Source organism: Clavelina lepadiformis, chromosome 2 (genome assembly GCF_947623445.1).
Source record: "Clavelina lepadiformis chromosome 2, kaClaLepa1.1, whole genome shotgun sequence".
Lineage (NCBI taxonomy): Eukaryota > Metazoa > Chordata > Ascidiacea > Aplousobranchia > Clavelinidae > Clavelina > Clavelina lepadiformis.
The window spans coordinates 19,358,983-19,371,896 of record NC_135241.1 but is presented as its reverse complement, the minus strand read 5'-3'; the positions used below and the strand labels follow the sequence as shown (position 1 = coordinate 19,371,896).

Below are 12,914 nucleotides of genomic sequence, written 5' to 3'. Positions count from 1 at the left end.
TTGACTGGTCAAACAATACCTTATGGTAACAGTACCTTGTAATAACAATACAAATACCTTGTGGTGCCCCGTTAGTCGCTACAACTATAAGTATATTTTGTTCCATAAAGGAAAAGTTACTTCACAGTTTATTTTGTAAACACACAACTGCTTACAACCTTTGAGATGTGAGCTGGCCACGTGGCAGGCAAGCAGGCCTCCGCTACAGCCTATATGTTTGCTAGAAAACTCCTTGGTGAAAAGAACATCTTAAGCTGCAGTTGACAAACTGTTGTGGTCCTATGCCATTCTTCAAAATGGTTGCTGTGTGCATCTGCTAGTCCAGTTACATTATTAACTTGGATACATATTTTTGCAGTTAAGATTTTGGAGATATTTTTCTAGAGTATTAGTTGTAGTAACTTCTTGTCTTTGAAGTTGTAATTCTGAAATTGTTTTACGACTGTCACCAAAACTTGAGTTTTCATGATTGCATCATAATGGCTGATGCTAAGGAAGAATGGAAGGCGCACATGAATGCAGCAAAAAATGCAGAATTTTTCAAAGAACTTGAGCATATCAAGTTTCAGTGAGTTAAACACACTACATACTTGTCTAATGCATTATACACCAGTCATATTATTCAAGTATTTATTGTTTATTATGGCCAACAACGTTGAGATGATCTGTGTTTAAAAGATTAAAAAATACCTTTTATGTTTTTTTTTTCGCCTTCTCTTAGTATACCCGTTGATGCAAAGCCTATTCTTGCGAAAGCTTGTGTTGAGAAAATAAAAGTATAAGTTAACCCTAGAGTGCTACTGTATATTTTGCTTTATTGTTTTATTATATGCTGGATTAACACGATTCAGCCACCATCATAATTTTTAAAGCTATTCAAAAACTCCATTGACAGGTCAAGGAAATTGGAGCGAGAGAAAATTCAGTCTTTTTCCAAACGTGCCGATTATCGTCCCTATTATAAAGATTTGGATAATCTTGAATCTTCCTTAAATGATGATCTCAGAAAAGAAAGTGAATGAGATTTTCATCATATATATTCTATATTGCTTTGTTTATTCTTAAATGCAGTATGCTGTAGAATTTGGCTGATTCAACACCTCCAGGGGATTATGAAAAATTGCTGAATTATCCAAACTACCAAATTATAAAAACAAATAACATCACATTAACATGCACATTTGAACAATTAAAATGCATTCTTCAATCGAGCTCTCTTACATCATGGATTATTTAAGCTCACAAGTCACATTTACACATAGCCTATAACAATATGCTTAATTAGAGAAACAAAATACTTCTTGAAGATAAAACAAGGTGCCAAATTAATCAAACTGTAAAATTACGCAAAGAAAATTAAACAAACCAACAAACATTTGAATGTGCACAATTCTGTCAGGACCGACAAAACTGTAATAAATTAGGCAAAATGTCAAATGCAACAGCACCGCATTAAGCGAGTTTTTATTTGTGTTGAATATTTTGAAATTTAAAATAAAGGGTATTAAATTTATTTGTTTTAAATGTATAAAATTCATTGCTTATTGCTTGCGTTGCATTAATGTTCCAGGATTCAAAATTGACCAACATTTGGCGAAAATTAAGAACAAAGTTAAAGCATTCAAAAAACAATTGAAAGATATGAAAGCAACACCGGAATGTAAGACTAAAATTATTCTTTTCTATTTCTTGTTTACTACATATCGCTTTTTAGTTCAAGTTGGCTGAGAAGTTTGAATGTTTTCTATTATAAACGTTCAGTCATTTATAATCTGAGACCTAGATTTGTATTTTTATGTACAGTATGTATAATATATATAATACAGTATGTATAATACAGAAATGTATATACTTTGTTCTGCATGTTTATTGTTTTATAGTTGTTGATAAGTTACGAGATACCATGGAGGATATAGAAGTTACAATTAATGATTTTAAACAACAACAAAAGAAGATGTAAGTTTTAAGTTATATTGCTAAAGGGAGAGGTTACTTGTTTTAACTGTTCCGTGTGTTTCTTTTTGCAATTTGACAAGAATGAAAACACATATTATTTTTAATTTTGCTTGTGAATTCTGTGGACTGTTCATGCTTTATTTTGCGTTTGTGTGTGCTTTTCCTTATCATAAAGTATTGTTTTTGTAATTTTAGATTTGAAACATTGCTCTATGAAGAAAACAACACTAACCATGAAATTGAGATTGCAATGGCTCGAATCGAAACAATCTCAAGTTCAACTACTCTAGCAAATTCCAAATCTAAAGTTCCAAAACAAGCACAGTCGAATAATCTTCCTCCAGAAGTTAAAGATTTTGAGGTAAAGTTATATATATTGACATACAAGGTACGTGTGAGTAGGCGACGCATATTTCAAAGGCAAAATTGTACAGTCAGAGATTTTTTCTGGCATAAATGTTGATCTAATCTGAAGTTTATCATATACTAACCTAAATATATCACATAAACTTATGTCTAATTTAACTCTTGCCAATAAAATATTACTGTTTGTGTGTCTTTATACTTTACCCAGCTGCTTATCTGAAACAATGCAATCTGCTTTTGAAATTGTCAGTTCGATTTGATTATTTATACTTTAAACAAATTATACTATTTTATGGTGTTTTCAACAACTAACACAGATGCGTAAGCTTTTAATTGTTGCAAATATATCAATATAGAAGCATTGTTTCAAGCATTAATTTTTCATTAGGTTAATACAGTTGAGTTAGATAATGTTTTTTTTCCCCAGAAATATGTCTCTCAGTATGGAAACCAAGGGGGCTGGGATGATTATGACCACAGCACTTTTCTGAAGATCCGAAACAAAATGAAGGTAACTGGCGTTGGATTATCTGTGATGGAAAACTTGGTTGTGGTGAATTTCAAAACTAGCGTGTTTGTATTCACAGTCAGTCATTTTCTTATGCTCACAGGGCAAGCCAATCTTCATTCGTTCGGCCGTTGAAAATATTCCTGGACGAAGTTATGAAGATATAAAAGATCATGAGCAGTGGTACCGGAGGTTCTGTGAGCTTCGAGATGCCAAGAAAACTGCTATATTAGAGTGGAAACTTAACAAGGAGGTAATTCAATACAACTAATAAGAATATAGACTTGATTGCTGATATCTAAATCATTGCTCTTCAGCCGGGCATACTGAATACCCAAGTTTATACCAGATCAAACCTAGGGTATACAACCGAGGAATGGTATACGAAAGGTATAGAGCTTATATCAGTGTTAGTGGAAGTCACAACTGTGACAGTATATTGGCATGTTTATTACAATTCACCACAGTTTGTAAACTTTTCACCGGACCTACTGTTGTGCCATTATCACTCGTCTGTAATAAAACGATGTAACTTGATGCGAGGAGGAATTAACATAGAGCTAACACCATGTTATGTCCAAATTTCCAAAACTGTGCAAGAACAAGCAAGCCACTAAATCAAACTTTGCTTTTACACTTTTGCGCGCTTAATTGTTTGAGCCCAGAATTAGACTCATATAAGCACTTGACCAACCTCCTAGTTTTTAGTTTGTTTTACTTTCCGTGCACAATTAAACATTGCTATTTTTGAAGTAAACAAAGTTCTTTAAAAATAGTAAAAGGTGTGCCACAAAAAAGGTTGAAGAGCACTGATCCAAATGAAATTTTACTTGATTGCTTTCTAGATATTTGTATTGTAGTTGTGGTAAAATTATTGACACAATTGTTGTGGTAGAATGACAAGGAAGTACACCTGATGCTAAAAACTACTGAAGATGAAGATATGAAAAAGAAGATTCAAAGAGAAAAAGAACAAAGAGAAGAAATTGAGAGAGAGAAAAAGAAAAAAGAATTACAAGACTGGAAAGTATGTAAATGTGTACACTAGTTGCTATACTATGGCTGTAAAGCCGTAACTGATTGCAAATGCATTTTATCTTCAGGCTCGAAAAGCAGAACAAACACGATTAGAGTTGGAAGAAATTGAGAGAACTGAAATGAGAAAAAGGAAATTGAAAGAAAAGGAGCAACTGAAAATGGTAACTACTGCTCTTTGCTCACTGGTTTGAATCTTGTTAATTTTATGAATTTTTCAAAATTGAGTTGTTTTAAATTTCACAAAGTACCTTTTCTTTCAGGCTGAGATACGTGACGCTGCTCGTGAACGTCTTCAGATGAAGAAGGATGAGAGAGAGCGAGAAAGATGGAGATTGGAAGCAGAACAAGAAGAAAGACGTGCTCTTAAAGCAGAACAGGCTCAAATGGAAATTGCAAGATTTCAGTCAAGGGTATCTTGCTATCTGAATTCTATTTTAATTGTGAAGTTGTAACATTCTTGATAATAATTTGTTTGTTTTCTAGGATCAAAAAGTGTTAGAACAGAAGCAAAAACAGAAGCAAAGAAAAGAAGAGGAAGTGAAAGAAAGAGCTGAACGCTTGCGAAAGGCCAAAGCAAAAGTAAAACATGAAAACGATATTTGTGCGGTTTTTTACTATCAATCGAATAGCAGCAAGTCGATAATATTAGCAGAATTTTTGTAATGAAACGTAGCCATGGGATTTCTATATTACCAAACAAGAGAATGTTATCATTAAAATTTAGATTAAGTTGGAATCAGACCGAAATAGACTGTATCAACCTACGGATGCCTGGATACAAAGAAACAAACAACGTGACCAAGATAAATCAGATAAGCCCTCCGTGATAAGCATGCCTCACAGGCCAGTGAAATCTGAAATCGGTTTTTCATCAAGAAAGAAAAATGTCATGAGAAAAATTCATATTTTGACAAAAGCTTTTTTTTTTATTTTAGGGCTGTTCCAAATTGGCGACAAGGTTTATGACGTGACACTTCTAAACTCTTTCTTGTACCATGAATTTCAAAACATCGTTTGCAGTAGTTTTTATTTTTTAACAGTGGCCACTTCCTTTTAAATATGAATAATAAATACCAACTGGGTATCTTTTGTGTTGTTTATTTAAGGAGCAGGTATAGACTTGAGTGGAATATATTCTAAAGGCGACGGTTGGACAAAGGCTTGCTGTTCAAACTCATAGTGGCCTTGATTTTAAGTTATTTTGACAAAATACAACATTTAATGATAAAATGGTTTTCTTAAAAAGGGAAACTCCCTATCACGTTGTCAGTTGTCTTCCTCTGCACTATAGAGTAGAGTAGTAGACAGTATACAGGCTACCATGGTATTGAATTTGTCCTACAAGCCCTTATCACAGGGATGGATCACCAATGCCCCGCGGTTCACTGGTTTTTTAGTGACCCACTTGTCGTTTTAAAATTTATAACAAAATATGAATAAGTATTTCCGTGACGAATAGGGTACTAAATATTTGCAATAAGAGTCAGCATAATTTTAATCTAATACCAGACTGAACTTCCGTATAGCTGTCTGGCGCTACTTCTCGGGCCATAGTGGTGCGTTATCACTCCTAGTCTAGGCGTTTTTGACGTATCAAAGCTATTGTACTGTACACTGTTACCAAATTATTTTGCTTATTACTACCCTTTGTAACGATTGACTTTGACGTTTATGATTACACACGAAATTCATAAAATCAAGGACCAGGAATCGCCTCAACCCAGATATAAATGCTGCATGTGTTAAGCTGAAAACTACACATTATCAGCCCAGGCTTATAAAACTTGCAGAGAAGATACAGCAGCAAGTTTCTTATCAATATTGGCATTTAATTAAATCTATGAACCACTTTTGTTTTTTCCAGATTAAGGTCTCATGTGTGACCCATTCAGTTAAAAGGGATCGCCATCCCTGCCCGGCTGTTCTCTTGGATACAACAAAAATAAAAAGGTTCGAGTGGTGCCACTTGGTTCCAAAGGTTTTGCAGGTTAAGGTTGGACAGATGTATCCTTTGCATCAAGCATGCTGATCTCTGCGCCAAGAGTTACTGAGCTGTTTTGATTTAGACTTAGTTCGATATTATTTCTTAGTTATGGAAAATTGCGATGATACAATATTAGGGAGCCCCACAGCAGTGTGACAATGAAACATTACCAAAACCATCTACACTTTCCAAAGATTTTCATCGGTAGAGTTGTGCTGCATCATACCACAATCCCGGAAGTAAGCTTAACAAAAAAGATACATCTCTTTAGGCTGACCCAGCAAAATTTTGAACCCACTCCAATTAAACCAAGTTATACCACTCAAACTTGTATATTTTGGTAGTTTCCCCCTGCATACAAACTGTAGGCCTACACTGTAAAAAATCTTTTCTAATTATAAGTCAGTGAGACAATATAGACTAATAGTTAGTCTTCCAACGAAAAGTATGGCTTATAGTTAGTCTCAATTGTCTCACTGACTTATAATTAGAAAAGATTTTTTACAGTGTAGTTAGTAAAAACTGTGCTTTAATGGCAACAGTTATGTTAAATTGAATGTGCGTACTATACTGAGTAAAACCAATTGTAATACAAAGATTTTGGAGGGACCTAACCATTTAGACCTGACTTAGAGTAATTAAGCAAAATTTGACAGACCATGAAGAAATCAATGGAAAAATTTGTACCAGTGGATGAAAAAGAAGTGACCATACTTAATCCCTCAACAGGTAGAATATTTATGCTTTCATTAGAAACTATTGTCATGATCATTCAGTACAGTATTATGTTTTCCTTAACTTGGATGAGGCATTGGTTGGAAAAAAAGTGGGGACCCACAATTGAAACTGCTAATGCAGTATGGCAAACGTGGCAAATATGGCAAATCATGTCTGCAGAAACTAAAATTATAGAGTGACAGTGTGCGCTAAAGTCTTTTCTATTTAGTGTATTTTAGATTGGCATTCAAGCAAAAACACTTTGCCTTGTTTATGAACATGAAAAGTTTGGCATGTATGTTAATGAGTTCGGGTCTGGTGCAGAAGTGCACAACCACTGCATACATTTTTATACTTGACCCCAGCTACTCAAATTGTGACGTCATCTTGTTGGGCACTTCTGCACTAGACCCATGGGTCTATATCTATACGACCAATAGTTCTTTGTGCTGTATGTCCAACTATCTACTGTAGAGGATCAGCCTGTACTAGTATCTACTAGGTCAGCAATTATCATGTAGCTTATGCACAGATGCCGACCTGGTCGTGCATGGGTCTGGTTGTACCAGAATGATCATACCCTGTTAAAGATGGAGAAAAAAGCACAGCGCCATGGCATTGTGCTGACTATCCTGTCGTTGTTAGTAATATATTACGATCATACAAACCTAAGTATATTTTTAACAACAACAAAAACACAAATGCATTAAACACAAGTTTTTTGTTTGAAATACGGCTCATTTAGTTTGGCGCAAATGTGGTAACAAGTAATTTTGAAAACCTTATCTTGCCGTTTTTGAGCTTTCTCCAGTTTTTAAAATTTAACTGGGTTTTACTTCATTTCCTTGTTACCCAAGTGCTCACACTGACATGTTACAAACAACCATATCATGAGCGTATTTGTCATTGCTATCAATAAAAATTGCACGAGTATGTGGATAACAATGGCCAAGAGAACGGACTGAACAGTCAGCACAATGTCTCGTGAAAACTCCATCTTTAACAAGGCACAACCAGGCTGGCATTTGTTATGCACACTGCCCAACTCATATAGAAAGGTTTAATATTTGTTTAAGTAAACCTGGCATCTAACAACTTAAATAAATAAAAATTTTCAAAAATGAATGTTAGTCTGGTCTATTTCAACATTGAACAAAATTGACACCATCAGTGACTTTGCTGTAAACACTGCCACAATAGTTTATTAGATATCTGCATCATGTTAGAATACAAAGGCCCAAGCGGATGGCAAAAGTAAAAGGGAAATAGCAACAAGAGCACAACATTAAAAAGATAACTTACATTTTTAGATGAACTGGAACAGCGATCAGCATTGCATCCTGATTTATGCCAGGAAAGTTTATCTGGAGTCATGTACAAAAGTATTGCAGTTGTTGATGGTAAAATAGAGCAGACATATTTTGATATGCTGGATTCAATGACCAATGATCTTCACTGGCTGTTGTCACTAAACCATGCAAAATTTTGGTGCCAGGTTGCAAATACTTTGGATAAGTATCGTAGTCTCTGAAAACAAGAAAATTTGTAGATTATGGAGAAAAATTTCTTAAGCTTTCGAGGACTATTCTAAATACTTAAATGTAACTTAAACTACCAAATACTAAAATCTAGTTATTGCAACTACTAAAGTATAATATGTAGCTATTCTAACTAATGTATACAATTAAGTATATAAGAAAATTGGTAAAACTACAACTACCTACATTAGCTACTTCAGCTACATTAGCTATGTCTTGGTATTTAGAGAGGTTTGTTTTAAATGATAAATCACTTAATTTTGCTTATCTTTTGTTAAGAAATACTTTCTTGTTTAGGTGCTAAATGACATTAGCATTCATGCTTGCTTGGATTCGTATTTGCGAAATTCACCACGATACAAGCAAGATGGTTGGCCTGAAGATTTTAGAGAAAAACACAACATTGTTCATAAGCTCGTATTTTTCACATTTTTACGGTATGTTTTCCACAACGTGATTTAGGATTGCTGTACAGTGGAAGCTTAACCTTATTTTATAGCTTATCACTAGTTTTTTCACAATAAGTAAAAATCTAGCACAACATGATGATTTCCATTAGCATGAGACTGCTACAACAGATATGCAGGAGATGTACACTGCACATGTATCAGGCTTTGGTATTTCATTATTGCTAAGGTTTTAGCAAAACACTAAGGCTAAAAGCTTGACTTGTAGAATACAGTTATTATGACCTAGTGTTGGTTTGATGTATGCCATTTTTGTGACCAATTTTTTTTAACTTTGCATTCTTCAAACTCCCATTAAGTAATTTAATGGGTTCAATTTTGGGGTACTGAGTTTTAGGGGTCAAAATCTCATTGCTTTTGTCTAGCTTCCTATTGAAAGCTCCTGGTCTTACTATCTTGTATTTTTAATTTGCAGTATTTGTTTTGTAAAATAGAATGTCAACTCCAAAGGAATCTCAAGAATGTTTCATCTCAAAGGATGTGTTTGCCGAAATATTGTACGACAACTTTTTATTTGATATTCCTCGCATGATGGACATTTGCTCTCTGTACGGTGTGCCTGAAAATCGTCCGCTGCTGGAAAAGATGCTCGATAGCATTTTTCAAAATCAGCCCCAATATTTTGATGATTTAACTCAGGCGGCTAAAACTGTTGTAAAAGTAAGGAATTTATTTGTATATCTACAGTCTACTACTCTACACATATAATTCAAATATTGAGATGATTGTGAGAACAGCATCTTGACAATTGTCATTAATTCGCTGGTTGTTTGTGTAGATTTTGGATCAGATTGAGAGTAAGTGCTGCGGCGTTGAAGATGATATGCCGACAAGAATAGCAAGTGGTTTGTCTTCACCATTGCTTGAAATGCAAGAAATACATTTGAGGGACATTGTACTGTATCTTTCTGATACTCTGAGAACACTGAAATCCTTCATGGTTGACATCTTTCCAACAGCAGCTAAACATTTTTATGAGGTAAAACTTGAATTTATTTAATAGTTTCCCAATTTTCCCAACAATGATTTTCACTTATTAATAATTGTTTTTTTATTAAATTTGTGCATATTGCATTTCATTTATGAATCTTCAGGAAGGCATCTTGGACAAGTTGTCATTAATGTATTGCGGCTCTTTGCGGCAAATGAGATTGGCTTTATCCGATAGAAAATCTGCTTTGAGTGCTGATCTCTATGATGAACTCAAAGCTCATGTACAAAAATCACGTGAATGTCTTTTAAACATTGTGCATGATGTGGTAAAGATATGTACTTTTGACCCATTGTTGGATGCAATGGGTAAAAACAAAAAAGAACAAGTTGAAATCCTGGCAAGTGAATACCTCCATGTAAGTCGACTAATGAGTATAAATTTGGCTGGCATTGAGAACATACCTTAATTAGAAATTAAGTTAGTTTACTTGCTACAACTGTTAAAAAGTTAACTTTGCCTTTTTCCTTCCTGTAATTTTCACAATATTCATGCAATTAGACCACTTTCATTTTGGTGTATAGGTTGTAACATCTCTTTTATCTGATCATGGGTTTATTGGGGATTTGAATAAAAAGCATAAAATTCGAAAAGATGTTGAAACTGTCGCGCAGGTAACGTAAAAGATTGGCAAATTAACAACAACAACAACAAAAAACACTCATGGTTGACATTTTTTCAGCTTATTTGTTGATTTTGGCTCAAAACTTTTTCTAGGCATGTCCACAGATGAGTGAAACCCAATGTTTTTTCATAATTCAAGCATTTGATGAAGCAGATCGAGATTCTAAATCCCACCACCCAGCTTCATCACAATCAGGTGACAAGCTGTTACAAAATGGCATTCAACAGTGGAGAGATGAATTCAATGGACAAACCCAGGTTACACAATTTTTCACTAGCATTTTTTTACCTATAATAGTCAATGACGTTACAGATTTTCCAGGCATTGAATAATGTGCGTTTTTAGGATCATCATTCTGAGGTAGCTCATTGCAGTAACACGGAACCATCACAAGATGTTGAAACTGCATCTTTGATATCATCTGTGCATGACCTTTTCCCTGATTTTGGTTCTGGGTTTATTACTGCTTGCTTGAGGGAATTTGATTTCAACCCGGAAAGGGTAATTCAGAAGATTCTTGATGGGGATTTACCGCAGCATTTAGATAAAATGGACAGGTTTCTGTGATACATTATTATAATAATAACTTATGCTTACTTGCAGTTACAGTTAAAGGCTGCTTTAGTTTGATTTTACCCATTCAGACAAATTATTTTTTTAAATTTCCTGAGTTTTAAGTAGGAATGTGCCGAACATGTGCCTAAGCATCACCATTGTTAGGTTTTCTCAAAAACTCGAACTTCCCTCCCAGATTAAGCCTAATTTTAACTTTTTGTGCAAATAAACAAGAAATATATTGTGCAGACTAAATTGTAGAAAAATTGTGATATTTTTCAACGTGAATGAAATATAACCCGTTATTTTAATGCAAATTTCCTCTTGTTTCAAAATTGCTACTGGTATTTCTTGTACACTTGTTGTAGCCGTTAATGGAGTTAATATGTTGTGTGCCGCGTTCAATCTTTTGGTTCATTTATTTCAAGAACCTACAACTTCCATGCAAGAGTATACGCGATATTCTAGCCTCAAATATCAATCTTGCATTTTGTGTCAAGTGCTAAAAACTCTGGACATAGCCAACAGTATAATGGCATTGTGCTCACATTTAAACGCTTTCGTTTACTCTACTATGAAGTCATACGTTCCAACTCTGTTAAGGTGCTCACGAATGTTAAAGTCTAAAGCCAGAGTTTTTTCATATTTCCATATACCTACTTGTTATTTTCTTTATCTAGAACATCAAATGAGATTCCTTCATTACAAGAACCTGAAGTGGTTCAAGGTATGTCATTAGATCCTTATCTTGATCATGCTTCAACGTCCCAAGATCAGGACTTTTTAAGTGAAAGGAGAAACATATTTGATAATGATCAGTTTGATGTGTTTGGAGAGAAAAGTGATATTGATTGGTCGAAAGTGCATCAGGGAAAACAAAATAAATCTGACATGGATCACTGGAAAGAAGACAGAGACGTTGATGTGGAAAAGCTGAGGAGTCTTTACAGCAAATATGGATTGGTTGATGAGGAAGATGTTAATGACTACCACTTAAGAGGTGCTTTGGGGTGATAACTTAAAACTCAACTAACGCTGTCATAATCTCTGCGTTTCAGGATTTTGTATCAGTTGCATAATTTTTAATGCTTTTCAGATGTAGCTGCACCAACTTATGATGACGAATATGATGACACTTATGATGATGTGGCTGTGGGAGCCAATGATGCGGATAGTGCAGATGAGTTGCTTCCGAATCAACAATCCAAAGTGGAGCAGGAATCAACGGAAGAAAGGTAAATTCTGCGTAATGATGGAAATGTTTACTAAACCACAACACAAGCGTTTATTGCTAAACTCTGAAAATTATTTGTCGATATACAAACGGTTGGGAAAATATTTTTTCGATAAACATGCCCAGTTGCTCATGTTTTGATCAGTTGCGGATATGCCTAAATGATAACAACCACGTACTCCTTAATTTATGTTACAATCATCTTTTAACGCTGTTATTGTATTTTGTTTAGAACAACAACCAATGCGAATCGAGATCGAAAAAACTTTTGCGAAAATCCTGAAACTGTTCGTGCCAGACATGAAGCTAGATGGCAGCAGAGACAAGAGCAGCCCGCTCGACGTGGAGGTAAATCCAAACGAGGGGGAAGACCTCCACCGCAACATTCGGGCGGTGACAGACCCAGGAACGTTGATCGCAAGAAAGAAGCTCATAAGTACTCACGGCCAAGCCAAAATCGCAAAGCTATGGCTACCAAGAAAGCAAGCAGGGGCATGTTTATGGGATCAGGGTAGTATCAAGAGTGTGGTTAAGGATTTTACGTGGAAAAATGTAATTTAGCAAAATTCAAATTATTTTTGTCGATTTTTTTGTTATTCTTTGGCGCAATGCATAAGTAGTTTTACTGAACAAAATTTCAAAGTCGCTTTCCACTGTGACACCATCGGGTTGGATGGAGTTGATTAACATCTGATATGGTAGTGTGTCGTTAACTCATTTCTCATCTTCGGAAGAAATCAAAGTCTCAGTGAAGAGCCTCAAAGAGTAGGAGTTTGCCAAGTGTTTCCGGTAATGACAGGCTCGAATGCAAAAGTGCATTAACTTGGAGGGGAAGTACTTTGAAGGGGTCGATTCGTAATTCATGAAAAAAGTTGGTGTTAAAATTTTTATTACAACAGTCCCATTACTTTTATGTCACACCTCGTATGTCCATC

The 12,914-nt window shown here is 34.9% G+C and overlaps 2 protein-coding genes across 3 annotated transcripts; both read left to right on the top strand.

Annotated features, from left to right (window-relative positions):
• Positions 1-339: 339 nt before the first annotated feature.
• Positions 340-4,952, top strand: LOC143445867 (coiled-coil domain-containing protein 112-like). Its single transcript, XM_076945229.1, has 13 exons — positions 340-568; positions 896-1,014; positions 1,571-1,660; positions 1,881-1,956; positions 2,152-2,317; positions 2,750-2,833; positions 2,934-3,083; positions 3,726-3,857; positions 3,934-4,029; positions 4,129-4,278; positions 4,352-4,447; positions 4,593-4,711; positions 4,804-4,952. Exons 1-13 carry the CDS (start codon positions 480-482, stop codon positions 4,832-4,834), a joined length of 1,398 nt encoding a protein of 465 aa, XP_076801344.1. The 5' UTR covers positions 340-479; the 3' UTR covers positions 4,835-4,952.
• A 541-nt stretch (positions 4,953-5,493) lies between these two features.
• On the top strand, positions 5,494-12,732 carry LOC143447367 (activating signal cointegrator 1 complex subunit 2-like). 2 transcript variants are annotated; one of them, XM_076947430.1, is made up of 13 exons: positions 5,495-6,091; positions 6,509-6,581; positions 7,880-8,064; positions 8,405-8,544; positions 9,009-9,234; positions 9,353-9,553; positions 9,669-9,923; positions 10,090-10,179; positions 10,283-10,447; positions 10,536-10,747; positions 11,426-11,745; positions 11,842-11,980; positions 12,212-12,732. In XM_076947430.1, the coding sequence occupies exons 1-13, from the start codon at positions 6,011-6,013 to the stop codon at positions 12,492-12,494; spliced, it is 2,370 nt and encodes a 789-aa protein (XP_076803545.1). In that variant the 5' UTR covers positions 5,495-6,010; the 3' UTR covers positions 12,495-12,732. The 2 variants fall into 2 exon arrangements, with proteins under 2 accessions (XP_076803547.1, XP_076803545.1); XM_076947432.1 differs by lacking the exon at positions 10,090-10,179 and having other exon boundaries at positions 5,494-6,091.
• Positions 12,733-12,914: the final 182 nt, after the last annotated feature.

What these genes read in the sequence shown, in the direction of transcription:
- LOC143447367 (XM_076947430.1), top strand. Translation starts at nt 6,011, where the DNA reads ATGAAACATTACCAAAACCATCTACACTTTCCAAAGATTTTCATCGGT. An exon ending in ATGTTGAAACTGTCGCGCAG is followed by an intron (nt 10,180 to 10,282) that starts GTAACGTAAAAG and finishes AACTTTTTCTAG; the next exon opens with GCATGTCCACAGATGAGTGA. An exon ending in AATTCAATGGACAAACCCAG is followed by an intron (nt 10,448 to 10,535) that starts GTTACACAATTT and finishes GTGCGTTTTTAG; the next exon opens with GATCATCATTCTGAGGTAGC.
- LOC143445867 (XM_076945229.1), top strand. Translation starts at nt 480, where the DNA reads ATGGCTGATGCTAAGGAAGAATGGAAGGCGCACATGAATGCAGCAAAA. An exon ending in CAGAAGTTAAAGATTTTGAG is followed by an intron (nt 2,318 to 2,749) that starts GTAAAGTTATAT and finishes TTTTTTCCCCAG; the next exon opens with AAATATGTCTCTCAGTATGG. An exon ending in AGATCCGAAACAAAATGAAG is followed by an intron (nt 2,834 to 2,933) that starts GTAACTGGCGTT and finishes TTATGCTCACAG; the next exon opens with GGCAAGCCAATCTTCATTCG.